General features: G+C 43.8%; 3 protein-coding genes across 3 annotated transcripts; 1 reads left to right on the top strand and 2 right to left on the bottom strand.

Moving 5' to 3' along the window:
- The first annotated feature begins 11,120 nt into the window (after positions 1 to 11,120).
- LOC147982412 (transcription initiation factor IIA subunit 2-like) lies at positions 11,121 to 13,396 on the top strand. The gene is made up of 4 exons (XM_087514406.1): positions 11,121 to 11,318; positions 11,563 to 11,716; positions 11,868 to 11,918; positions 12,978 to 13,396. The coding sequence occupies exons 2-4, from the start codon at positions 11,585 to 11,587 to the stop codon at positions 13,152 to 13,154; spliced, it is 360 nt and encodes a 119-aa protein (XP_087370532.1). The 5' UTR covers positions 11,121 to 11,318; positions 11,563 to 11,584; the 3' UTR covers positions 13,155 to 13,396.
- A 34-nt stretch (positions 13,397 to 13,430) lies between these two features.
- Positions 13,431 to 16,709, bottom strand: LOC147982411 (P-loop containing nucleoside triphosphate hydrolases superfamily protein). The gene is made up of 10 exons (XM_087514405.1): positions 16,401 to 16,709; positions 16,204 to 16,297; positions 16,006 to 16,119; positions 15,795 to 15,894; positions 15,391 to 15,491; positions 15,106 to 15,264; positions 14,884 to 14,952; positions 14,492 to 14,581; positions 13,946 to 14,086; positions 13,431 to 13,853 (listed from the first exon to the last, which is right to left on the bottom strand). The coding sequence occupies exons 1-10, from the start codon at positions 16,589 to 16,591 to the stop codon at positions 13,569 to 13,571; spliced, it is 1,344 nt and encodes a 447-aa protein (XP_087370531.1). The 5' UTR covers positions 16,592 to 16,709; the 3' UTR covers positions 13,431 to 13,568.
- A 751-nt stretch (positions 16,710 to 17,460) lies between these two features.
- Positions 17,461 to 23,295, bottom strand: BIR6 (Pentatricopeptide repeat (PPR) superfamily protein). Its single transcript, XM_087514404.1, has 2 exons — positions 21,448 to 23,295; positions 17,461 to 17,950 (listed from the first exon to the last, which is right to left on the bottom strand). The coding sequence occupies exon 1, from the start codon at positions 23,227 to 23,229 to the stop codon at positions 21,469 to 21,471; it is 1,761 nt and encodes a 586-aa protein (XP_087370530.1). The 5' UTR covers positions 23,230 to 23,295; the 3' UTR covers positions 17,461 to 17,950; positions 21,448 to 21,468.
- Between the last annotated feature and the right edge of the window lie 2,310 nt (positions 23,296 to 25,605).

The following is a 25,605-nucleotide window of genomic DNA, read 5'->3' as shown; positions in this document are numbered from 1 at the left end:
AGCGAACCACATAAAAATTCAAGCTGATTAGATAATATGAGGTTCAATTTGAACAATTAAATTTGGAATCCTCGGTGAATTTAGTATATAGATGGCTCTCAAGGGAGAGATAGCCATGCTACGATTGACAACTGGAACTTGTCATCATGATTAAATTATGTTTCATCCATTTTTAGTTTATACAGTTAGCAAAGAGGAACTGGCAAGCAGTGCTACTATTGGCACTCAAAAAGTCAACTAAAAACTATTAGCAGGAAGGTCATCTTACCAAGCCTCATGAGCTCATTTGGATCGGCAAGAGAGTGACCCCTGAACTGATAGGTTCCATATCCCTCAAAATTATGGCCAAGAACCATGTCCGTATGCAATGCCTCATCCCGTGTCACCTCCTGCATACAGTAAGACTCATAGAATGAATAACACATAGAAGTGTGTTGCATAAATAAACAACTAAAGCATACTCCTAGGGCTCGGCTGACCGAGAACTCATTTCATTCTGGGCCGACTAATGTCACCAACATGTGTGTGCGTGTGTGTGTCAGAGAGAGAGAGAGAGAGAGAGAGTCAGATCCCTCCTCAATTTCATTCTTGTATCGTTCCGAGCTTTGATTGTTTTTCTATTTGTGATGTGTCTTGTGACGACACTTGTTGGGGATATAAGCCCGTGATATGACCCGCCATAATTGGGCCTAGTTATGTTGTTGGCGACTTGCGGAGCAGGACATAAGATGGGCTGAAGATGTTCAAGACCTTAAGGCCTACAGGGCGGCTTAAGGAGTGGGCAGACTCATGGGCCAGTACCAGTAGGCGCCCGCTCATCATCTAGAAGTACAAGTTGCCATATAAAGTTTCTTTACTTAGGAAGCAAGACAGCTAGGAAGCATACTATATCATGGATCACAATGCAACCCGGACTCTGTTGTAAGCCCAGGGTCTCAACCTATATATAAAGAGGAGCCCCCGACGCGAAAATATTAAGCTACAAGCTCTCGAGTACTAGGTTAGCCAAGTCGCACCTTTGTAATCGATATCATCATCATCATCAATATCAATCAAGCAGGAGTATGCTTTTACCTCCACCGCGAGGGGCCGAACCTAGGTAAACCCTTGTCTCTCGATTTCGATCAACCCCGTTCAAGCAATCACCTGGCAGCGATGGCCTCACGACTAAGTCCTTTCACTAGGACATCTGCCGTGACAAAACCACGGCAACACTTGTATTTGATCATGTTATTGTCATTGTATCTTGGCTTTGTTGTGGATGTATTTCTTGATTAGTTGGCTCGGGAAAAAAGGAATGAAAAGGTACACAAATATAGTAGTTCAAAGAGTCCAAAAGTCCTATTGGAGCCCTAGCTCACTGGAGCTCTTTATTTAAAAAACCCACATCGTTCCTAGTAAGCTGATACGTCTCCAACGTATCTATAATTTTTGATTGCTCCATGCTATGTTATCTACTGTTTTGGGCAATATTGGGCTTTATTATCCACTTTTATATTATTTTTGGGACTAACCTATTAACCGGAGGCCCAGCCCAGAATTGCTGTTTTTTGCCTATTTCAGTGTTTCGAAGAAAAGGAATATCAAACGGAGTCGAAACGGAACGAAATCAACTGGAGAAGTTATTTTTGGAAGGAAAGCTACCGGATGGACTTGGACCCCACGTCAGGAGCCAAGGAAGGTGCTCACGAGGGTGGGGGCGCCCTCCCCCCCCCCCCCCCCGGCGCGCCCCCTGCCTCGTGGGGCCCCCGAAGCTCCACTGACGTACTTCCTGCACCCATATATACTCACGTACCCTAAAACTTCCAGAACAGATATTAGATCGGGAATTCCGCCGCCAGAAGCCTCCATAGCCACCGAAAACCAATCTAGACCCGTTCCGGCACCCTGCCGGAGGGGGCAATCTCTCTCCGGTGGCCATCTTCATCATCCTGGTGCTCTCCATGATGAGGAGGGAGTAGTTCTCCCTCGGGGCTGAGGGTATGTACCAGTAGCTATGTGTTTGATCTCTCTCTCGTGTTCTTGGTTTGGCACGATCTTGATGTATCGCGAGCTTTACTATTATAGTTGGATCTTATGTTTCTCCTCCCCCTCTACTCTCTTGTAATGGATTGTGTTTCCCCTTTGAAGTTATCTTATCGGATTGAGTCTTTAAAGATTTGAGAACACTTGATGTATGTCTTGTCGTGCGTATCTGTGGTGACAATGGGATACCACGTGATTCACTTGATGTATGTTTTGGTGATCAACTTGCGGGTTCCGCCCATGAACCTATGCATAGGGGTTGGCACACGTTTTCGTTGTGATTCTCCGGTAGAACTTTGGGGCACTCTTTGAGGTCCTTTGTGTTGGTTGAATAGATGAATCTAAGATTGCGTGACGCATATCGTATAATCATACCCACGGATAATTGAGGTGACATTGGAGTATCTAGGTGACATTAGGGTTTTGGTTGATTTGTGTCTTAAGGTGTTATTCTAGTACGAACTCTAGGGCTGTTTGTGACACTTATAGTAATAGCCCAACGGATTGATTGGAAAGAATAACTTTGAGGTGGTTTTGTACCCTACCATAATCTCTTCGTTTGTTCTCCGCTATTAGTGACTTTGGAGTGACTCTTTGTTGCATGTTGAGGGATAGTTATGTGATCCAATTATGTTAGTATTGTTGAGGGAACTTACACTAGTGAAAGTATGAACCCTAGGCCTTATTTCCTATCATTGCAATACCGTTTACGCTCACTTTTATCATTAGTTACCTTGCTGTTTTTATAATTTCAGATTACAAATACCTTTATATATTATCCATATACCACTTGTATCACCATCTCTTCGCCGAACTAGTGCATCTATACAATTTACCATTGTATTGGGTGTGTTGGGGACACAAGAGACTCTTTGTTATTTGGTTGCAGGGTTGCTTGAGAGAGACCATCTTCATCCTACGCCTCCCACGGATTGATAAACCTTAGGTCATCCACTTGAGAGAAATTTGCTACTGTCCTACAAACCTCTACACTTGGAGGCCCAACAACGTCTACAAGAAGAAGGTTGTGTAGTAGACATCATAAGCCACAATGCCCGACAAAAGGCAGCCGCCCCACAATAATATGTGCATCAAATTTTTATCAATGCCCCACAAAAAATGGCCGAACATGTTACGTACTCAATGTGGGGGTATAGATTTGAAACTACTTTAACTATGGCCTAGACCGCAGAGCGAATTTATACTAAAAAGTAAGTGTTCAATCGACTCGTAAGGCAGAAGATACATGTCTTGCTACCTTGCCAATTACGTCATGCCAGATTATCTCTAGTCAAGATGAGCCCTGTGTTAAAAATGCGAGGAAAATCTTCACTCTTAGAGGAATTTTGAGCTTCCATAATTTCTTGTTATCAACCAAAACATCACAACGAACCATCTCCAATTTTATACCTTCTTTAGTTTAACTCAAGTGCTTTCATCCCTAGAGTAACTTCCAGTTTGTTTCCTGTTCAGCTCTATTCTACTTGCAAGATGATTTATTCTTAGTTCCTATTTCTTATTCTAAGAAGGATAAATTCGTAAAACTATATTTGGAGTCATCTGGTTTATCTCTTTTGCCTCTCTTTTCCCATGCATTTTTTTCATATTTTACAATTGCTATAGTTGAATCCATAAATATTTATTTATAAAAATCATGTATAAATAAGGCTAGGTACATAACCTTGACGAGTCCTAGATTGTCTTCTTATATGTTTACATTGAGTATGTCTGAATCGATTTTTGTTAAACAACACATATAGAGAATACCATGTACAATAGTACAAGTGAGGCTTGGGGTTGAATCTTGATGAGGGGTAGATGGAAAGAATCAAAGAAGAACCATGCCAACGAAGATTATAAATGATTCATCATGAAATCTTTATGTAAGCAATATCCATTCACACCATAAGAATCAAATGTCTTGACAGAATAGTTATAGCCTTTGGTAACTTGCCTCAATTCACGACTTGCTTCCATGTCGGTTCTTGCCTACATGTTTAACAGGAAAAGCTTTGTGTATTAGTTCAATGTAAGGTCAACTTGAAATGGCTTTCACTAGGAGCCATGACAGATAGATAAGTAATTTTGTGCAGAACTAGCGAATGCAACCGCCGCCTACTTCCCCACCCTCTTTAAAAAGGTCCTAAGATTCTTTGTCGGTAAGGTGCCTTCTCCATTTTCAGGTTTTACGCTAGAATCTATGGCAATGAGAAGAACAAGAGTTACAAAAACTGGGGTAGGAATGTGTGAAAAAAAATAGTGAGCACTTAATTTATGTATGGTGTTATATCTGTCATGTTCTTCAGTATATACGACATAATATCTTCCATCTTCATATGTTGGATTGACTTGAAATTTGGACCACTTGATCTTCCACCCAGCCATGTGAAAATGCTAAGCTGGGGTAGTTCTTCAGGGTTGACGGCACTGTAACGAGCCACGGGATTATACCGAGTGGGAAGAATGTCATTATAGTACTTTGTGCTGAAGTTTGCCCCTTTCTCGTTGAGGTGTGCCTCGCATATGGATATTTCGATATGTCATTTTTTTCTTGCTTTTGGTGTCAAAGATTCTTCTGTTCTCTCTCAGCTGAATACATGGAAGTGGCCATCGTCTTTGGCATGTTTGGAGGTTTCCTGAGTGTTTTTTAGGTTCATTGACGAGTATATGATCATTTTTTAAAAGACTCAATATACATTCCTCTTTATCGAGTATCCGTGTTTTGACACTCGGAATCCGTGATGTTGTGACCTGTGGTGCTGGTTGCGACAATACCTATATTTTGTACAAGTTAATGCTGATTCGACAACATGCTGGTTGTGACAATACCTATATTTTTTTACAAGTTAATGCTGATTTGGGAGCATGCTGGTTGTGACAATACCTATATTTTGTACAAGTTAATGCTGATTCGGGAGCATGCTTTTAACACTATAAACTTTGGCTTCTCGGGGAGTCATGCCAAAGCATCTTACAAACATATCACGTGTCTAAGTTATGTACTAGATTCCATGTCAGGTGTTGTTGCCGACCATGGACTTAGTGATGTTAGTATCTCAGTGTTATTTTGATCCTTTCAAATTCCCTATGTCTCTCATTTTTATTATCACATATGTTTTTATTGTGATCCTCTTCCTCTATAGAGAAATTGATAAACAATGGCTATGTGTTCAAACTTCAAGGCATGTAACGTGACACAATATTTTTATTACTTTTTGCATGGAATAAATATGTGGACATTTTACCTCCTAAAACATATATTATGATGATCTCGCTTTCTAATTTTTTAAGGCAATGATCTTGGGAATCGATTACCATACATTCCTTATGGCATAACTACATCATTTGCGCCAATTGGCGCAACGGGTCACCTAGTATTACAAAAGATTGGATCACCCATCGTATTTGGCGACCACCACTCTCTTTCTCCCTTATCACTTCCACTTGAGCGAAATCGTAAATTAATTCAATTGGATGCATAAATGATGGGTATATTCACTCTAGTACATACTGCTGCTTCAAATAGAGAGCACGATCTTCTACGACACAGGCTGCTCTTGAGAAGCTAAATAGAGGGCACGATCTACATGACACAGGCTGCTCTTGAGAAGCTAATCCACATCTGCTCGGAAAATCATTGTGTGGCGTATTGTGTGTAATAGGCATTGCCTTGCTTTCGTATGCATCCATGAATCAATGCATTTTCTATAGCAAGGCCTGACGAGACATCCACGGTGACAAAACATGTTGGTTAATTTTTTTCAAACCGATGAGGTCCCCACCTATTTTTTACGACCCGGTGAGGTCTCCGCTTATTTATTTTTATGACCCAGTGAGGTCTCCGCTTATTGATTGGCTGCAATTGTTACCTGGATTAAATAAGCCCATAATTCACCACCTAAAACGTCTATTACATCATCTATCTTTCTTATTTTTGACGTCAATGATCTTGGGAATAGATTACCATACATTTCTTCTGGCGTAACTCCGCCGTGAGGTCTCCGCTTATTTTGTATGACCTCACCCACTTACTGATTCGCTTCAATTCTTACCTGGAATAAATATGTCGATAATTCACCACCTAAAATGTATATTGTGATGATCTAACTTTCTTACTTTTGAAGTCGATAACCTTGGGAATAGATTACCATACATTTCTTCTGGAGTAACTCCGCCATTTTCGTCAATTGGCACAACAAGTCATCTAGTATCACTAAAGCTAGGATCGCCCCATCATGTTTAGCGACCCCAACTCTGTTTCTCCAGTTTCTCTTCCACTTGAGAGAAATCGTTAACTAATTCAATTGGATGCATACATGATAGGTATATTCAATCTCGTACGTATTGCTGCTTCAAATAGAGGGCACGATTTGCTGCTACACAGGCTGCCTCTTGAGAAGCTAATCCACATCTCCTCGGAATGTCGTTGTGCAGTTGCGTAAATGAATAATTAAGGGATACTCCTAGGGCTGGGCACTAATTCTCGGTCGATTGATGTCACCGATTTATGTGTCTGTGTGTGTGTGTGTGACCAGAATCCCTCCTCCCTTCACTCATGTATCGTTCCGGGCTTTGATTGTTATTGTATTTGTCCCGCAAGTTGTGATTGGCTTGTATTTGTTTGTATTTGAACTTATTATTCAGGTTGTCTCCGGGCTTAATTTGCTGTGGATGGGTCTCTAGTGTAGTAGGAATGAGAAAAGAACGAACACAATATCACGTAGACGGGGAGTGTGTCCATGTACCCTCGTAGACCGAAAGCGGAAGCGTTTAGTAACGCGGTTGATGTAGTCGAACGTCTTCACGATCCAACCGATCCAAGTACTGAACGTACGACACCTCCGTGTTCAACACACGTTTAGCACGATGACGTCCCTCGAGCTCTTGATCCAGTTGAGGACGAGGGAGAGTTTCGTCAGCACGACGGCGTGGTGACGGTGATGATGAAGTCACCGGCGCAGGGCTTCGCCTAAGCACTACGACGATATGACCGAGGTGTTAAACTGTGAAGGGGGACACCGCACACGGCTAAGAGATTGTCTGTTGTGCTTTGGGGTGCCCCCTGCCCATGTATATAAAGGAGGGGGAGGAGGAGGCCGGCCATAGGAGGGCGTGCGCCATAGGGGAGTCCAACTACGATTCTCAATCCTAGTTGGAGTCCCTTTCCTTTTTCCAAGAGGGGGAGAGAGGGAAGGAGGAGGAGAGGGAGAAGGAAAGAGGGGGGCGCCGCCCCCTCCCTAGTCCAATTCGGACTTGCCATGGGGGGACGCGCGGCCACCCCTTGTGGCCCTTCCCTCCTTTCCACTAAGGCCCATTAAGGCCCAATACTTCCTCGGGGGGTTCCGGTAACCTCCCGGTACTCCGAAAAATACTCGAATCACTTCGGAATCATTCCGGTGTCCGAATATAACCTTCCAATATATCGATCTTTACCACTCGACCATTTCGAGATTCATCTTCATGTCTGTGATCTCATCCGGGACTCCGAACAAACTTCGTTCATCAAATCACATAACTCATAATACAAATCGTCATCAAACGTTAAGCGTGCGGACCCTATGGGTTCGAGAACTATGTAGACATGGCCGAGACACATCTCCAGTCAATAACCAATATCGGAATCTGGATGCTCATATTGGCTCCTATATATTCTACAAAGACCTTTATCGGTCAAAGGCATAACAATTTATGTCATTCCCTTTGTCGTAGGTATGTTAGTTGCCTGAGATTCGATCGTCGGTATCATCATACCTAGTTCAATCTCGTTACCGGCAAGTCTCTTTACTCGTTCCGTAATGCAACATCCCGCAACTAACTCATTAGTCACATTGCTTGCAAGGCTCATAGTGATGTGCATTAGCGAGAGGGCCCAAAGATACCTCTCCGATACACAGAGTGACAAATCCTAATCTCGATCTATGCCAACTCAACAAACACCATCGGAGACACCTGTAGAGCATCTTTATAATCACCCAGTTACGTTGTGACGTTTGATAGCACACTAAGTGTTCCTCCGGTATTCGGGAGCTGCATAATCTCATAGTTATAGGAACCTGTATAAGTCATGAAGAAAGCAATAGCAATAAACTAAACGATCATAGTGCTAAGCTAACGAATGGGTCTTGCCCATCACATCATTCTCTAATGATGTGATCCCGTTCATCAAATGACAACACATGTCCATGGCTAGGAAAGTTAATCATCTTTGATAAACGAGCTAGTCAAGTAGAGGCATACTAGGGACAATCTGTTTGTCTATGTATTCACACATGTACTAAGTTTCCGGTTAATACAATTCTAGCATGAATAATAAACATTTATCATGATTTAAGGAAATATAAATAACAAATTTACTATTGCCTCTAGGTCATATTTCCTTCAGTTAACACTCGCATGACAATACTTATAACATTGTGATGATGAGATCTCGAAGTACATCATTTAGTTGGGCCTGTCCAACACCATTGTTCTACCAATAATGTGTTCTCATTATTGCCGGCATCGTTGTTACTTTAACAATGCCCATGATCAGAAAAAGAAGATCCTCAACAATACATGAGCTAGTCTTAGAGGCAAGACTAGGTATCTACTTAGTGTTTATTATCCCACACAATCACATATGTAAATGGGTTTCCTCCTAATCTCGTTTATATACAAAATCAAGAACCATTGCAATTATAACACAGAAAGTAAACATTAATTGCAAATGTGGAACCAGGGCATATTCCCAACACGGTGGAGGTAGTCGGTAGCAGTCTTAGGATGGTTGAAGTTGTAATATGGCTGGTCTGTGGAAGGTTAAACCCTTTGTTTTCTATGTCCGTAGAAATTTGTAGGAAACCTTTTCCCTTGACTTTCAATCAACAGATGTTAAATTGATTGCCCTTACCTCTTAAATCAACATAATGAAGATGTAGAGATTTGAGGTAAAAAGTCAAATGGGAGCATTTTAATTTGAGGTAGCACAAGCATTGAAGTTCATATCTTTCTAGTACAAGTACCTCTAGGGTGCCTTTTTTACTTTGTTCTCAGAAACTCAATAACAAGTCTGGCAGCTTGACAATTATCTCTCTCTTCGGAACATAGCCAGCCCTTCTCCTTTTCCACGACAATCCTTCACTGCCATATGTGGAACTCCAAGCTTCCATCTCAGCCGATCCATCTTGCTCCTCGCGTCTTCGTCTCCGAAAGAAACAACACATCACAGTCCTCCTACTTTCGAACATTCAGAAGCCCATGAATTTTCAGGCCATTCCCCAGACCCCGACAATTCCATGTGATTAGTCTCAGTTCTGCTCACAGGGTAGTTCTAACAACCCTACATTCGTTTTTCTTAAATATTTTGCTCCCCCTATGATATGTGCTTCTTTGGTAATCCACCATCCAAGATATCCACATTGGTTGGTCCCTCACTCCCCTTGAACCCTACAACCACCCCTAGCGATTCAAAACTCGCTGGATTGTTCCTCTCGTGCCCGTGAAAACCCCTACCATTCCCCCCTTTAAACTTATCATCCACATGCTTCCCTCCCTTCCCCTTCTCCTCTTGCTTGTCTCCACTATCATTTTATCCTATGATGTTCCCTTGCCCATTATAGTATTTTTGTGGCTTCCACCGGTATGTTCTTCTTCTCACCGCCCCCTCTCTCTGTCCTTACCCTCTTCATTTTTCCCTTCTAACCTCCCTCCCTCCATACCAGCATTCGCTTGGAACATGAGCTACTTTTTGTTCATATTCAGTTCGTTCTCACCCATACCATTATTCTATCCATTTTTCGGTTTTAATGAGGTTGTCACCTCCTCCTCGCCCTCTTTATTGTTTCCTTTCTTTTCCCTCCATTGATAGTTCTATTGATTTCCACTTTGAAGGTATGTCACTCCTAGATTTAGTGTCATTTCCCGACCATCCTTACATCCTTCTCCATGATTCTCCTAACAAGTTTGAACCACTTCTCCTTCTCTCGCCGTGCCCTTGCTCCCCTTTGAGCGCATATTTCGGCCATCTTCCATATTCAGTCACATCTTGCCATTTAAGATTTCTTTTGCAATCCCTATCGGCATGTCCCATAATGCCACATGCGAAGCATAATTTCCATAAAAATTCGTAATAGAAATTGCAAATTATTTTCTTCCTCCTCTGATGCCTATCCATGTCTACTCTTTTCTTCTCCTTGTCATCGTCGTCAAGAAATAGTCCTCTCATCGGTGCTTCTACAACTTGTATGTGCACCTTGGCACGTAAGCACTTGCCCAACACCGCTCTATCCTTGTTAGTGTTTACCTTAACTAGCTTCCCTATTTGCTACACAAAAACCTTAGCCAATTCCTTACACATCATTTCAAGAGGCACATTGAACATTGTCACCCCGGATGTGGACAAATAAATGTTTGTTCATCCGGGGTTTTAGCCTGGTTAAAATCCTCCATGGCCAATTCTCTACTACTTTCATCTTTGCTTGTCTACTGATGGAACAAGACCATGAATCCACCCCCATCTCCTTAACCTCTAGTCTGCTCATCGGACCCCAAACCCTCCCCGGTGTGATCTCTATACCTGGAGCATAGCCCGACGTGTCCGAGATGAGTTCCCCATAGTCTTGGACACTCGTTGGTCCTTCTATTTCGATCTCCCTCGTACCACCTTCACACTCTCCTTCTCCGCCTCTGGCAGCTTCATCCTCCCCAGCATACCCTCTACTCCCTCCATGTCTTCTCCTAGCACCAGACCACTCACCCTCTCCCATCTAGAACAAACCAGTGTATTACGACCAATTACCCTAGAAACACCCAGAAGGCTTTTGCGTGGATTGGGAAACGACCATGTTTTGACTGCTCTCGAGTGAGGCCCCTCGCCCCGGCAATACGACGCCGGCGACGAGGAGCAGATGGCGTGGTTACGGACGTGTGCGACTGGGCGGATTGGAAACCCTAGGCGGCGAGAGAGGAATGCGCCAACGATCGCCTCGGGGTCGCCGGACGCGACGGCCACGTGGCTTGATTTGGGCCCCTTAGGCCTTGATTGATGACAAGGCTGCCTTGGCGTCGAATCCACCCACTGGCTTGGCTTCCAGGGGCAAAACGGGAATTCATCAGGAGAACCGACGCAGTAGCCAGAGCAGAAGCACCCCGCCCGCCTCCTCTCCCGTCCTCCGTACATAAACGGAGGAGCTCCCCGATTTCGAATTTCGAATTCCTCCTCCGCTCCCAAACCCCGACCCCGGCCTCGCCCGCCCGCCGGCCCTGCGGCTCCAGATCCGGAGCGGCGACCGGCGCACCCGCCGCCGATCGACCAGGTCAGAGCTGGCTGCATTCCGGACGGGTGGGGTTTCTGGTTACCGGCAGCCGCGGCGCGATTGATTCTGCGGCGGCGCCCCGGGGGGGGCCGACGTCTAGGGTTTTGTCTTGCGGCGGGCGTGTCGTGCGTCGGTTCGATTGCAGGGGCGGGGCGGCCGGGGTCGTCGGTCGGGGTGCGTTTGCTGCGGCGCGGGTTTGGGAATCTCGTCTGATTGATGCTTGCTGCTTACTGTTGACCGGCAGGGATCAGGGTTGAGGGGAGGGGATGGCGGAGGCGATCGAACTGTACCGGCAGTCCGCGATCGGCGTGGCCCTCATCGACACGCTGAACGAGATGGTGAGCAGCGGCGCGCTCAGCCCGGAGCTCGCCATGGCCGTCGTCATGCAGTTCGACAAGGTCCCCCCTTCCCTTCCCTTCCCTTCCCTTCCACACGCTGTCACTGCACTGCACTGGTTCCTCTCCGAAACTCATCGATCAACAGCGAGCAAGCATCTAGCTAGGTGGTGTTTTGATCCTGGTCTTGTTCTTGTTCTTGTTGTTGTTTCAGTCCATCTGCCACGCGCTGGACAAGCATGTCGAGAGCAAGGCCGTCTTCAAGGTGCCAACCAAATTCCCTACTCTCTTTCTTATATGTGCTACACATTCATCTCTGTGCTATTGTGATGCACATACATACAGGTTTGTTTGAAGGGAATAGTTAATGCAATGCATGCTGAGATACCTTGCTGCTGTTGCTACCTGTCAGTGTAACTAGTTGTTATCCTGATGATGCAGAGCTTTTATGCCTTATGTTTGACTTGATGCCATGTTGACTTGCGTGCTTAATCTTGAAGTAAATTGCTCGGCATAGTTATTTTCCAACTCGCCACAGGGCCGGCATGTGTTCGTTTAGAAGCAGATTTATGCTTCCCCTGGAAAAGAAACCTGAACAAATTATATATGGCAGGAGATTTGTTTCAGTTATGGCAGGAGATTTGTTTCAGTTAAACCACAATTTCGTGATCAGTTAAGGCATTCCAGGAGATTTGTTTGCTTTTGTCTGAAACATAGTATGTAACTATGTGCTCATATTAATTGCTTAGTTTATGGAAGGGTAAACTGTCTGCAACATGCAAGTGTGTGGATTAATTTCCTGTCTTGTTCCTGACTTCCATATGGACCTACTGGATGATTTCACTCTTAACTTACATACGGTAGTTTCTTGCAACCGTTTCCAAGTAGTATCTGAATTTGTTTGCTGAGTTTTGGAGAACATACTGTATTCAAACCCAGAAATAATTCTGGAAACAACACTCATTTTTGCATGGCCTGGCAAGCATCTAGGTGATGCTGTTTAATTATTTCAGAAAGCAATACTTCCACATGGCAATAGCTTCACTCAAATAGTTCTGCCTGGCTAGTATTTCCGTCAAATTCAGAATACTGTCTTCACAATATTGTAATCTGTAGTCATGTTTCCATGCATACATTGATTTCATTCACATGCATGATTTCTTGGTTTCAGAATACTGTCTTCACAATATTGTAATCTGTAATGATTTCCTGGTTTCCGTCAAATTCAGAATACTGTCTTCACAATATTGCAATCTGTAGTCATGTTTCCATGCATACATTGATTTCACTCACATGCATGATTGTTCTCCTCTTGGCTTGACAGGGCGGCAATCTGCGCACGTACAGGTTCTGCGACAGCGAGTGGACTCTCATCCTGAGAAACACAACATTCAAGAACGAGGAGATCGAAACAGTCCTCCCCAAGGTGAAGATCGTGGCCTATGATATGAGACTGATTGAGGAGCCTGTAGAACCTATCACTTGCCAGCAGTGCCAGTAGTCCAGCCCCTGTAGCCATATTCCTCTTCATGATAGACCAGGCGCGACCCCAAACTAGACAGTCATCGGTATCGCTTATGGAATGATCCCACGAGCATCTAGGCAGCTTCCATTGTGCCAGAACATAATGGTTCTGAATTTGTTATCGTTTGCATCGTTTATGTAACGATAATCTCACTCTTTCGTGCCGATAACTAACTTGTGGATGAGTGGAACTACGAATAGAATGTGACATGTGCGTGATTTTGTCTAACTATATGCTTTGCATGTTTGTGGATGAGTGGAAAGTGCTGTTGAATTTGACAAAGCTTATTAAGATTCATGGCTGTTCGTTCTAATACACATATCTTCACCTTGAGCACTACATAAATAAATAATAACCTCCAGTCTAGATAAAACATGGAGGAAGAACTATTTACATGTTGAAAGTGAACATGGACTCCAAGGGCAGCCGTTGGGAGTGGAACTTGAGCTCGTTCTGGAACCTCTGTAGCACAAAGTGCTCCTCCTCCGTTATGAGGGTCGTCACGCTGCACTCCGACTTGGAGAACGGTTCTCTCCCAGTTCTTCCGGCACGGTGGAGGTAGTCGGTCGCCGTCTTAGGAAGGTCGAAGTTGTATATGTGGCTGGTCTGTGGAAGGTCGAACCCTCTGCTCGCTATGTCCGTCGAAACTAGCAGGAAACCTTTTCCCTTGACTTCCTGCAGCCATACGGTAAATTGATGCGCGCGTCTTCAATCAACATAATAAAGATGCTGGGAGTCTAGACAAACAATTGAATGGGAGCACTTACAGTGAACGAGGTGGCCCGAGCATTGAAATTCATATCTTCTTCTAGTACAAGCACCTCCAGGGTGCCTTTATACTCTGTTCTCAGGAACTCGACAACGAGTGTAGACGACGGAGGATTTCCAGCCCTTTTTGATTTCTCAGACTAAAAAGAATAGGTTGCAACGGTTATCAAAGAGTGCTGTTCTCAGACTACTACTAGTCTACCATGATTTTAGTCAAGACTCGTATATGTGTTCTAAGAACTTGACAACACAGCAATTATAAACTAACCCAGAATTGTCACTTATATGAATATAGAAGTTTTCCAAGTGGAACTAATTTTAAGGCATAATAATAACACTACGGTTTTGAACAGGGCACTGATCATAGAACCATGCCACTACCATAGCAGAAACTGAAACTATGATGGATCTCGCTATGATAGTTCATAAGTTAGCACCTCGGAAAACAGGTGAAAGGGTATCCCATGATACATAGGCTATTTTACAATTGAAAAAAAAAACAATCGACATGCCATGTCATAAACTGAATTAATTTATACTATTACCTGTTGAGCGACAAATATAATCACCGACTTTGGTGCATCCCTCTCAAGCAAGGATAGCAAAACATGCAACCGTTCCTTCTTGCTGCAGATCTGTACATTGATTATGTTCTCGTAAGGATTGAGAATCAGAATGGGGTCAAAAAAGAGCTTTCAGGAGTAAGGAGATTGGTTGTGCTTGTGCACTTAGTTGATCAGAAGATACTAGCTGTGGAGGGGAAGATCCACGGAATAAGAGAAGGTCTGCCGTGCCAAGTAAAACGACTAAATTTTCTAATAAGTGCAAATTCAAATGTACTTTTGAACTAAAACCACGACAAGTATTTTGGAATGGACGGAGTACCATGCAGGAAATAAACTTTAAGATGAAAGTGGTCATTCAAAGATATGCTCACCACATATGTGTGATGTAGGTGTGAAGGCATGGGCTGGACAGGGTTGACATGAACATGAACCACATCGCTCTGCACAAAGGTAAGACACACATGTGAAAACTAATATCTGTATCCATCTGAAGTTCAAAAGGCACAGCCATTCAGGCAGTAATTAGAATGCACATTCAAGGCATGTAGACAAACAATCACGATAGTCCACAACCGCAATGGATGTTAGATAACCTTGGTCCATTTATGTTGCACGCAGTCATGCACAAAGCGATTGTGCTGAGGTATGGATGCGCTAGCAAAGATGGTCTGACGGCTGGAAGCTGCTGTGTAAGAATTCAGTATCTTGCGAAGGGAGTTCACTTGCTTTGATGATCCAAAAATGAAATCAACCTGACAAAACAGCAAGGTTTTTGAAATTAGCTAATCTCTTTCCAAACGAATAAGCATGGCATCATAGGAGATATGTAGACACTGCATAGGTAAACTTGGTTTGCGGCTGAAGAACAGAGTGGCCACCTCATCGATAACTAGTATTTTGATTGACCCAAGACTGAAAGCACGCTTCTCAACCATCTGGCACAAGCTTGCAACAGTTGCTACAATTATTGCAGGGGGCTCTGCCTGAAAACAGACCAATGTTGTTAGCAGGGAGACAGCACAACAGATAAAAGAAACGCAGAGTACATTATATAACACTACAACAGCACTCTTCATATGCCAAGTACAACAGAATTATACATGAATATGCATATCTGCCAAGCCAATTCTCCTTCCTCTCCTTCCCAGCTAACTATGAAATATAATCATATATACTTGTAAGAATCTTAAACGCTATCGACATGAGACTAGATCTAAAAATGTTTCTGCAACTAAGCACGCATCAGCATTGACACAGAAATCCACCAAGGGATGATGATCACTTGCCTTTAACCAGCTCTTTTGCCTTGTCAGCATCCCGCCGTCAAGCAAGGCCATGACGTTGCAAGTCTTCGCCGCGAGAAGCCTGGCGACTTTGGTGACCTTGTGGGCGACGCCATGCATACAGACAGCAACAGGCTAGTCAGACCTCTCACCACCCGGCACGCGAGGCTGATGCAGCAGAGCAAAACAACAGCTACAAGACAACCTCACCTGGATGCCGAGCTCCCGCGTCGGCACGATAACCAGCGCCTGCACCGAGGACCGGCCGACGTCTATCGCCGAGAAGACCGCCAGGAGGTAGGCCAGCGTCTTCCCTGAACCTGTCTACATCAAGAATCACACTGTCATTCTGCAGTATGAATTTCTGAAAGAAATCGACGGAGCTCGAGGGCGGCGGCGAGCGCGCACCTGGGCGTGGAGGATGCAGTCCTGGCCGGCGAGGAGCACCGGCAGGGACTGCTCCTGCACCTCGGTGGGTGAGGTGTACCCGACGTCCTCGGCCCTGCAAAAATACTGAACTTTCAGTGAGAAATTGGTACCAAATGCAGGAAGGGGGAGGAAGAAAGGGGAGGAGCTGTGGGGTGGGGCTTCGGAGGAGCCGTTACCTCTGGAGGACGTGGTCGGGGACGCGGCCGGAGCATACCTCGCGGAGGGTGGCGGCGGCGGCGCGAAACGGGCGGGGGCGTGAGCGTGGCGCGAATGGGACCAGGCGCGTGGCGCGGGCGCTGGAGCTTAGGGCGCTGGGGAGCGTACGGGCGCAGCCGGAGAGCATCGCCGTGGACGCCGCCGCTGCCATGGGAGCCGCCCGGAGGCTGGCCGGCGGGGATTCCGAGAGCCGGCGAGGGGAGCAGGCGGTGCCGGTGGCGGGGGAGGGAAGTGGATGAGCCTGAGCTCCTGAGTGGGCCGGGCCGCAAGTAGAGCTGGGCTCACATAATACGAAAAAAAAACAGTTTATTCCAGGTTGTGCGAAATTTATATCTTCTTCGCCTAGTTTTAATAATGTATGATTTTTAAAACTATGATATTTTGGAAAAAATAATGTTTAGCATGATGTTACATGTTGCACATGCAAAAATTGGCAAGAAATATGACTGGATGAGCTAAGGACAAAGAAGAGACAAAAGTTTCAACTCTGACTAAAAAATAATACTTATTCATTACTACTCCCTCCGTCCCAAAATTCTTGTCTTAGATTTGTCTAAATACGGATGTAACAAGTCATGTTTTAGTATTAGATACATTCGCATCTAGACGAATCTAAAACAAGAATTTTGGGACCAAGGGAGTACCAAGCTGCACCATTTTATTTTATCTATGGAATGCATTTGGTGATTAGTTTTACAGAATTTGCTAGTCATTTTTTGTTATTTTTAGGAATCAAAGTAAAAGCCAATGATTGCTTTCAAATATATTTAAAAATAGCACGATTACATCCACAAAATCCAAATCAAAAAAATTGTCCTACAAAATGTAATAGTGTGCGATTTTATGGTTAAGACAAATGAGAAGCATCTATGTGTGCAGCACACAGCCAAGCAATGAGCACCTATCATCAACAAAATAAAGGGGCTTTATTTTGCTGAATTTTCAAATATGGTCACATCTCGTATCAATATCCAATCACAGGGCACATATTTCCATACAAATCAAATGGTCACAGAATAATTGATTGACTGAATAAAACAAGATCAAGCAACTTGCATATAGCAAAAACTGATGGCAAAACAAATATAGCGAAAAGAAACGAACAGAGATTCTAGATAACACTACCAGCAGAAGGCCTGCAAGTTCTCAACTGCAGTAAGGCATTGTAAAAAATTTGACAGCCACCAAGCATTGCCGCTTTTCTAGAATATAAACTGTTACATTTCCAACTGTATAATAAAGGATATATAAAATTATCAAGATGCCCATGTGATAAACATTCTGCGGATAATAGTGCTAGCGCATGGGATGCACGAAGCATCTTCCCAGGCAAGGAGCATATCTACCTATCAACATATGACTTCTTTCTATTATTGCCAATCACTATCATGCCAAACTCCGTCAAGAAACCAGCGCCCTGGATTGATCCACGGAGCGCCACCACATCGGATATGCCTTCCAGGCAGCGTCTTCCGCATCGTTTTCACCCGATCGTGCGGCAAATCCGTCTCTGCAGGCAAATGGAAGCAGTGGTTAGGTCCCTTTCATTGTGGTTGCAGGATATCATTATTATTCAGGAACATGAAATGTGGACCGAAGAAATAGAAAAAGCATCCAGTTCTTTTCGGGAAATGGAAAGATGATAGACTGAGAATCATATGCAAAGTTAAGGAGCACTGGTGGTGGCTTTTCCCCGCAGGGAAGCATCGTACACGTATAATGTTAGTAATAGTTGCAGCATCTATACATACACCAGAGCATGGCTTTAAATTCATGAACACCTTTAGAAAAAGGTAATGCCTTCGAAGCAGCTCGATAGCCATTCTGATGCACACCCTTTCAGAAACAGGAAGATGATAGGTTTAGAATCATATGCAAAGGAAAGGAGCAATGGGAATAGCTTTTCGTCACAAGAAACAGCATACACGTATAATGTAGTAATAGTTGCAGCATCTATACACCAGAGCATGGTTCTAAATTCATGGGCACCTACCTCTACTACAAAAACAAAATTTGAAGCAGATTATTATAAATTATGATACCTTCCAGAAAAAGATAAAGAAAGGAAACGTTATTTTTGTCCCAGTTGTTTGATGGATCCTTGGGACTGAATAATTTACAAATCGCTGCAGCACGACTATCACTCAATCAGAGTTCATGTAGACAGTCACAGGGATGAAATTAACTAAAAATACAGTGAAACAGATAAACCCAGTAAAAGAGCTAGACAATATATATGCTTAGGACTTGCCTTGTTATTCATAGTTAATGAAAGGTGGAAAAATTTATAATCCAGCATATGAAAGAAGATACCACTTATCTTTACCAGCTGAAGGGGAAAAGCAACTCAACAAATCCTATTTAAAAAGAGAGAGAAGAAGAAGCTGCAAAAGGAACTAAAAACTTAGGTCCATGCTCAGCTAGAACCCTAGCAAGCCAAATCATGTTACAAGATAACGATGGAGTCATTCAACGCCTAACAAATTTGAATGAATAAAGCTAACACGAAATAGTCGCTCAAAATTGTCAAAAGCGGAGAATAAGCATCCTTATTTTTTCTAGTAGTTTGATGGATCCATGGACTGAATATTATCACAAATCACTGCAGTAAAAGAGCTGGATCATATGCTTGGGACTTGCCTTGTTATTCACGGTTAACAAAAAGTGTAAAATATATAATTTCCTGAACTGGTTCATGCCAGCATACGAAAGAAGATATTACTTATCTTTATAAGAGGAAGTGGAAAAACAACTCAACTGCGTCCTATGAAAAAAGAACTGCAGAAGGAACTTAACTTAGGTCCACGCTAAGCGAGAAGCCCTAGCAAGCAAAAATACTTTACAAGATAAAGATGGAGTCATTCAACGCCTAACAAATTGAATGAAGAAAGCTAACAAGAAAGAGAACACGAAAAATATCTCAAAATTGTCAGCAGTGGAGAATATGATGCCCACTTGCCGTCTAAGAATAAGCATCCTTATGGGCCTATAAAAGAGGACAAGAGCACATCACAGCAACAAACCAGTTCCTGCCCTTCCAGCATTTCCTCGTACCCCCAAGCAAGGAGCCACAGAGCAATGTCGCACACTCGTATGCTCTACTTCCAAGCCCACCATCCCCATGCCAACTTTCAGGACAACCATGCCAGTGTTACGAAGAAAGAAGCAGCAGTAGGAGCGAACCATGTCCAAGCGCCCAAAAAACAAGTCAGGTTTCAGGACAACCATGCCAATCCTATCAAGAAAGATGATGTGAATACAGATGTGGATTCGGTGGCTTCAGACTTCATCAAGCGTAAGCACATGTCTTGGGCACTCCAGAAGAGCACAACTATGTATCCATCTTCTTAAGAGAACCAAGGTTCCTTAGTCATGGTATTATCTGTTCATGCTTCGTCCAGCATGAAAGTTCAAATAAGAGGTGCTGCTTGGAGGTGCCCTAGATATCCTGAGGTTATGCTACTATGGTGTTCTTATTTGTAACATGAATAAGAGTGATGTGAAATAGGCTGTACTGTTATTCACTGCTGTATGATATTCTTATATATGAAATGAAAGTGTGGTTATTACAGTGATTCTGTTCGACTTGTTTCTATTTGAATATGATGTGAGAGAATAAGCTTTCTGTGGCATATTTGGTCTTTCTATTAACCATCAATTTAGGAGGGATAAATTATGGACTCCCACGATGGCCAATTGTTTACTAATTTCCCCTATAATCCGAACATTAAGATACCAATAAAAATATCTTACTTAAAACTACAACGAAGTTCTGACTATACCAGCCTATAACACAGAAAAAGGGTACATGCTGATAAATAAATTTGACAGGCACGCCACAGTAAACAACCTCATACTAGCTGTGAGTTCCGACTAAACCAATAGAGTCCTGACCTGCTCATCATATCAACACTGATCATTATAGGATCATATATCATAATCCTAAGCTCTACATATGTAGTGCTGTAGCTCAAAAGGTTGTGATCAACACGAAAAGAAGAAGGTACAGCATGAAACTTAGGTTGTATTTCAAATGGAACGGCATTTGCAAAGACACAGAAAGTACTGGGAGAAAGGAAGAGAGGAGAAAGGACAGAAAAGTACGGGAGGTGGACAAGGCACTCCAGAAGAGCACAACCATGTATCCATCTTCTTAAGAGAGCCAGAGTTCCTTAGTCATGGTATTATCTGTGCATGCTTTGTCCAGTGTGAAAGTTCAAATAAGAGGTGCTGCTTGGAGGTGCCCTGGATATCCCGAGGTTGTGTTATTATGGTGTTCTTATTTGTAACATGAATAAGAGTGATGTGCATAGGATGTATTATTATTCACCTATGTATATGAAATGAAAGTATGGTCATTACAAAGATTCTGTTCGACTTGTTTCTATTGAAATACGATGTGAAGGGATAAGCATTCTGTAGCTTATTAGTCTTCTATTAACCATGAATTTACGAGGGACAAATTATGGACTCCCATGGTGGTCAATCGTTTACAAACTTCCCCTATAATTCGAACATTAAGATACCAATAACAATGTTTTACCTAAAAATTCAACAAAGTCCATTAGTAATTTGACCTAGCACTAAACTATAGCAGCTTATAACATAGAAAAAAGGGACATGCTGATAAATAAATTTGACAAGCATGCTGCAGTAAACAAAGGCTCATACTAGCTGTGAGTTCTAACTAAACCAATAGAGTCCTGACCTGCTCATCATATCAGCACTGATCATTATGGGAACATAAATCATAATTCTAAGCTCTAGATATGTGTGTTGTAGCTCAAAAAGTTGTGATCAACACAAAAAGAAGGTAGAGGGTGAAACTTAGGTTGTATTTCAAATGGAACATTTGCAAAGATGCAAAAAGGAAGAGAGGAGAAAGGACAGAAAAGACAACTCAACGAAATATTCGCATTACAATTATTACCATGTAACAACTCATGACCAGGATCACTAAACAACAGCTAGCTAGTATGCGAAAGCAGGAGTTCACCATAATCTCACCAACAATTTATTGTTCTTCAGTCAAGCAGTAGCCTGAACTTTTTTTGGTTCAAACAGCTCGGTGACATCATGATGCCTGCGGATATGGATGGGGCATTTGTAGAGTAAATCCTGAGCTTCTGAGTATCTCCCCTCCGCAAAGAATGCCTTGAACATCTGCACATAAATAGGGGGCTGCGGATAGTTATTAGATGATCCTTTCAAGGCCTTGAGAAAGTCCCTGGCATCTTCAAGCGTCCCGTATTCAGCGATGTTTGAAGGGAAGGGGTCTGCAAAAGGTGGAAACTTGCGGGCTTTCATTGATTTAAGAAGGCCCAGTGCCTCCTCGAGTTTCTTCACCCTCAGCAACTCGGCAATGATATGCTTGTAAGTTCCTTGCCAAGGGTTCAACTTGGCATTGTCCACCATCTCAACAAACAAAGTGTAAGCCGCATCAATCTTTTCCTGTTTGCACAGACCTTTCACCATCACATCCAGCAAATCGGCGTCTGCCTCCAAGTCCTTCTCGATCATCTCTGTCAAGTACTGCAGAGCCTTGTCCACCTCCCCAGCGGCACAGTGCCCTTGGATCAACATGGTCCAGGTCTTCAAGTCCGGCGTGCAACCCTCAGCCTCCATTTCATCGAGCACCTTGCGAGCTTCATCGCACTTGGCGGCCTTGCACAGCCCAAAGACCAGCTGGCTATAAGTGATGTTGTCCGGCTGGTGGCCAGCGCCTCTCATCCTTTCCACGATCTCCGCGGCCTCGTCGAACCTGCCATTGCTCGTGAGCGCCCTGTGGATCCCATCAAACACATTCTTTGTCTTGAACTCATAGACGGCCTCGAACTTCCTCACCACACGATACACCAGCTCGAGGTCAGGCTCTGGCCCCATGGCGATGCGCCGGAGGAGCAGCGGCCCGTCCTGCTGCGCGGGCTTGTAGGGGCCGTCCATCATGAGCTCGTAGAGCTCCACGGCCTCGGTCATCATGTGGCGCTTCTGGAACTGCCGGGACAGCTTCATGTAGGTATCGATGTCAATGTGCAGCTCGCCGGCCTTCATCTCTTGCACCAGATCCCAGAAATCCCGCTGCGATTCCTCCCGGCCAAGCACCCTCGCCATCGCGTTGTAGGCGATGGACCCGTGCTCGTACCCGTTCTGCCGGCCGGCCCACCGGAAGAAAGCGAGCGCCTTGGCGGGGACGTCCCTCGCCTCCCGCAGCACCCCGGCCACGGCGGCCTCCGTGAGCGGCAGCAGCTGCTCGGCGACGCCCTCCAGCTTCGTCTCGAGCTCCTCGTCCGCCCCCGGCTGGTCGAGGTCGAGCCCGCGGACGGCGTCGGCGAGGGCGGTGACGGGGGTGCCGCCGGAGGCGGCGTGGTCGGCCCGGGACTTGGCGAGGCGGGCGGAGAGGGTGGCGTAGTCGGTGGCGAGGCTGGCGCGCTTGAAGGAGGCGAGGGCGGCGAGGTAGGTGCCCTGGTCGACGGAGTGGCCGGCGGCGTCCATGTCGCGGAGGAAGGGCCAGAAGTGGGCCCGCGCGGCGTCCGGGGTGGAGGCGAGCGTGCGCAGCATGAGGTTGTAGGCCGCGGGGCCGAGCGGGTGGCCCGCGGCCGCCGCGCGCTGGAAGAGGGAGAGCGCCTGCGGCGGGTCCTTGGAGAGGCCGCGGAGCGAGTAGAGGATGGCGTCTGAGGTCGGGGCGGTCGGCTGGGGCGAGGAAGGGGTGTCGGTGAGGGCGGAGAAGAGGCGGTTCCGGCGGAGGTGCGGCAGGAGGAGGCGGCGGAGGTGGGCCGGCGGCGCCGCCATTTTCTGGGGGGTTTAGGGGTTTGCGATGGGGAGAGGAGGAGGGGAGAGGAGGAGGGCCGGACGGAGAGGGGGCTAGGTGATGAAATGGGGAAGAAGGTGGGCTTAAGCCCGCTCTCTCTTGAACGGGCTTTATTCGTTCGTGTATTCTGTTTGGTCCCTTCCCTATTAATGAAAACAGTTGACTCTTGCAATTAGTTTGGCATTTAAAAAATGTTCACGTGTTGCAAAACATGTACATAAGTTTTTTTAAAAAAAAATTAATACTCGCACAATGTAAAAACCGGTTCACCTGATTCCAAAAAAATATATGTGACATTTAAAAATGATCATGATTTCAGAAATGTTTCTAATATTATTTATAAAGAAATTTTATGGCGTCAAACAATATTCCTGCAATTAAAAAAAGTTTTTGTGTTGTGTCATTCAAAAAAATGTGCAGGACATTTGAAAAATGTTCACATTTTTAAACAAATCTTCGTAACGTTTTAAAAAACATTGTTTATTCAATGCAAAAAAAATGTTTGGTTTCATTCCAAAAATTGTTTAAGGTGTATGCAAAAAATTGTCCCAAACATGTATCTGAAAAAATGATGATTATGTATGTCACAAATGTTCAACGTGTATCAAAAAATGTTATGCTTATATATGAGAAATGTACAACGTGTATTGAAAAACAGTCAACGTGTATTTTAGCAAAGGATAATGATAAATAAAAAGAAAAATGCAAAGGCCAAAAACAAAAAAAACTGGTAAAGAACTGCAGAGAAGGGAAAAAACGAAAAATGGAAGAAAAAGAAGAAGAAAAGAAACCGAAAAAAGGAAAAGCCAGAAATAAAAAATCAATAAAATAACCGAACAGAACAGAAAAAGGAAAACCGATCTTAAAGAAACCAGCGTGCAAAATAAAAACAAAAAACGCTACCTGCACACACAGGAAAACCACTTGTTGGGCCGTTCGCAGGATCGCTGAAGGCGAGACGCTGCTATGTCTCGCAGTAAGGTTATAAATAGACCTGGTTTAAATGTCATGAACATTTTTATTGTATGGTATGAACATATTTCAAAGTGCAAACATTTTTTACACCACATGTGCAATTTAAATGCATGGTGAATATTTTTAAAATTTAAGTAAAGTGATTTGTGAAATAGTGTTATAGTGTTATACATCACCCAGGGTGCAGAATAAGTTATTCTTCACCTGAGGTAATCTTACGATCATTTCGTTATTAAATTACATTTGGAATTCAAATAGTTACATTCCTATTGATTCACTACGTAAAATTTGGCATAAGAAAATAAAAACATAGGTCTTAAGACAAGAAAATTTGCAGTTTATGTATATTTTACACTATATTTTTACGTTCGTAATTTTACATAACATAAAATATATTTTTACGACGATTATATATTTTCTTACGATCTCATTTTACGTCAGAAATAAGGCAAAACTTACGGAACGTAAAATTACGGTCCATTGATGGTAAAATAGAGGGGGGTGAAGAATAACTATTCCTCACCCAGGGTGATGAATAGTCGGCGAGCAGAACAAACTAACTAGAAAAGACAAGCCCATTCCTTCCACTCAAAAGAAAAAGACAAGCCCATTCTTGCGACAATCTACCTCTGTCTCACGCCAAGCGAGACACAGACATGCCCCATTGGGCCTTCTATACGAGTACACGGAGGATTTTATAAAGAGAGAGAAAATCCCTCAAAAAAAATACAGAGAACAAGAATCCTAAACTCCGAGAAATTCAAGGTCTCTTTGATTCACGGGATTCTCAAAAAGGAATAGGCAAAACGCAGAAACAGAGTATCATGTCCTCTTGTATCCTACATGATTACAAAACTACATGAATTTGGATGGAAGAGTGTTTGATAGCACATGAAAATAAAGGAATTCTACGAACAGGTTTGAGTGGATGGAATTTTTCCTCCAAAATGTAGTGCAGATGAATCCTACGAAAAAATTCCTAAGGATTCCAATCATGTAAACAGAAGACCACCATAGGAAAAAAATCCTAAGGATCCAGATCCTCCGAAAATCCTATGTAGTTCCTTTGATGAAAGGAGCCCTTAGTCCCTGTGTGAGCACAAATATCTCCTGCAATATCTTCATAATAAAAATATTGGGACTTAGCAAACATATAAGAGATAATAAGAAATTTAGGAAATGTCAAGGAGGTTATGACGTATTCCCCCCCCCCCCCCCCCCCCCCCCCCCCACCACCACCACCACCAAAAAAAGGAGGCTTTGATGCATATGGGGAAAATAAGATTGAGACTAAGGGTGCCGATAATCGAGGGATCACTTGACCTAGTATTTCATCATGTACTGTGCAAGTTGGTATCATAGATGACCTGGAGATGCACAGT

This window comes from Triticum urartu, chromosome 3A (genome assembly GCF_056163025.1).
Source record: "Triticum urartu cultivar PI428250 chromosome 3A, HENAU_Tu73, whole genome shotgun sequence".
Classification (NCBI taxonomy): domain Eukaryota; kingdom Viridiplantae; phylum Streptophyta; class Magnoliopsida; order Poales; family Poaceae; genus Triticum; species Triticum urartu.
This window is presented reverse-complemented; position numbering and strand designations above follow the sequence as displayed.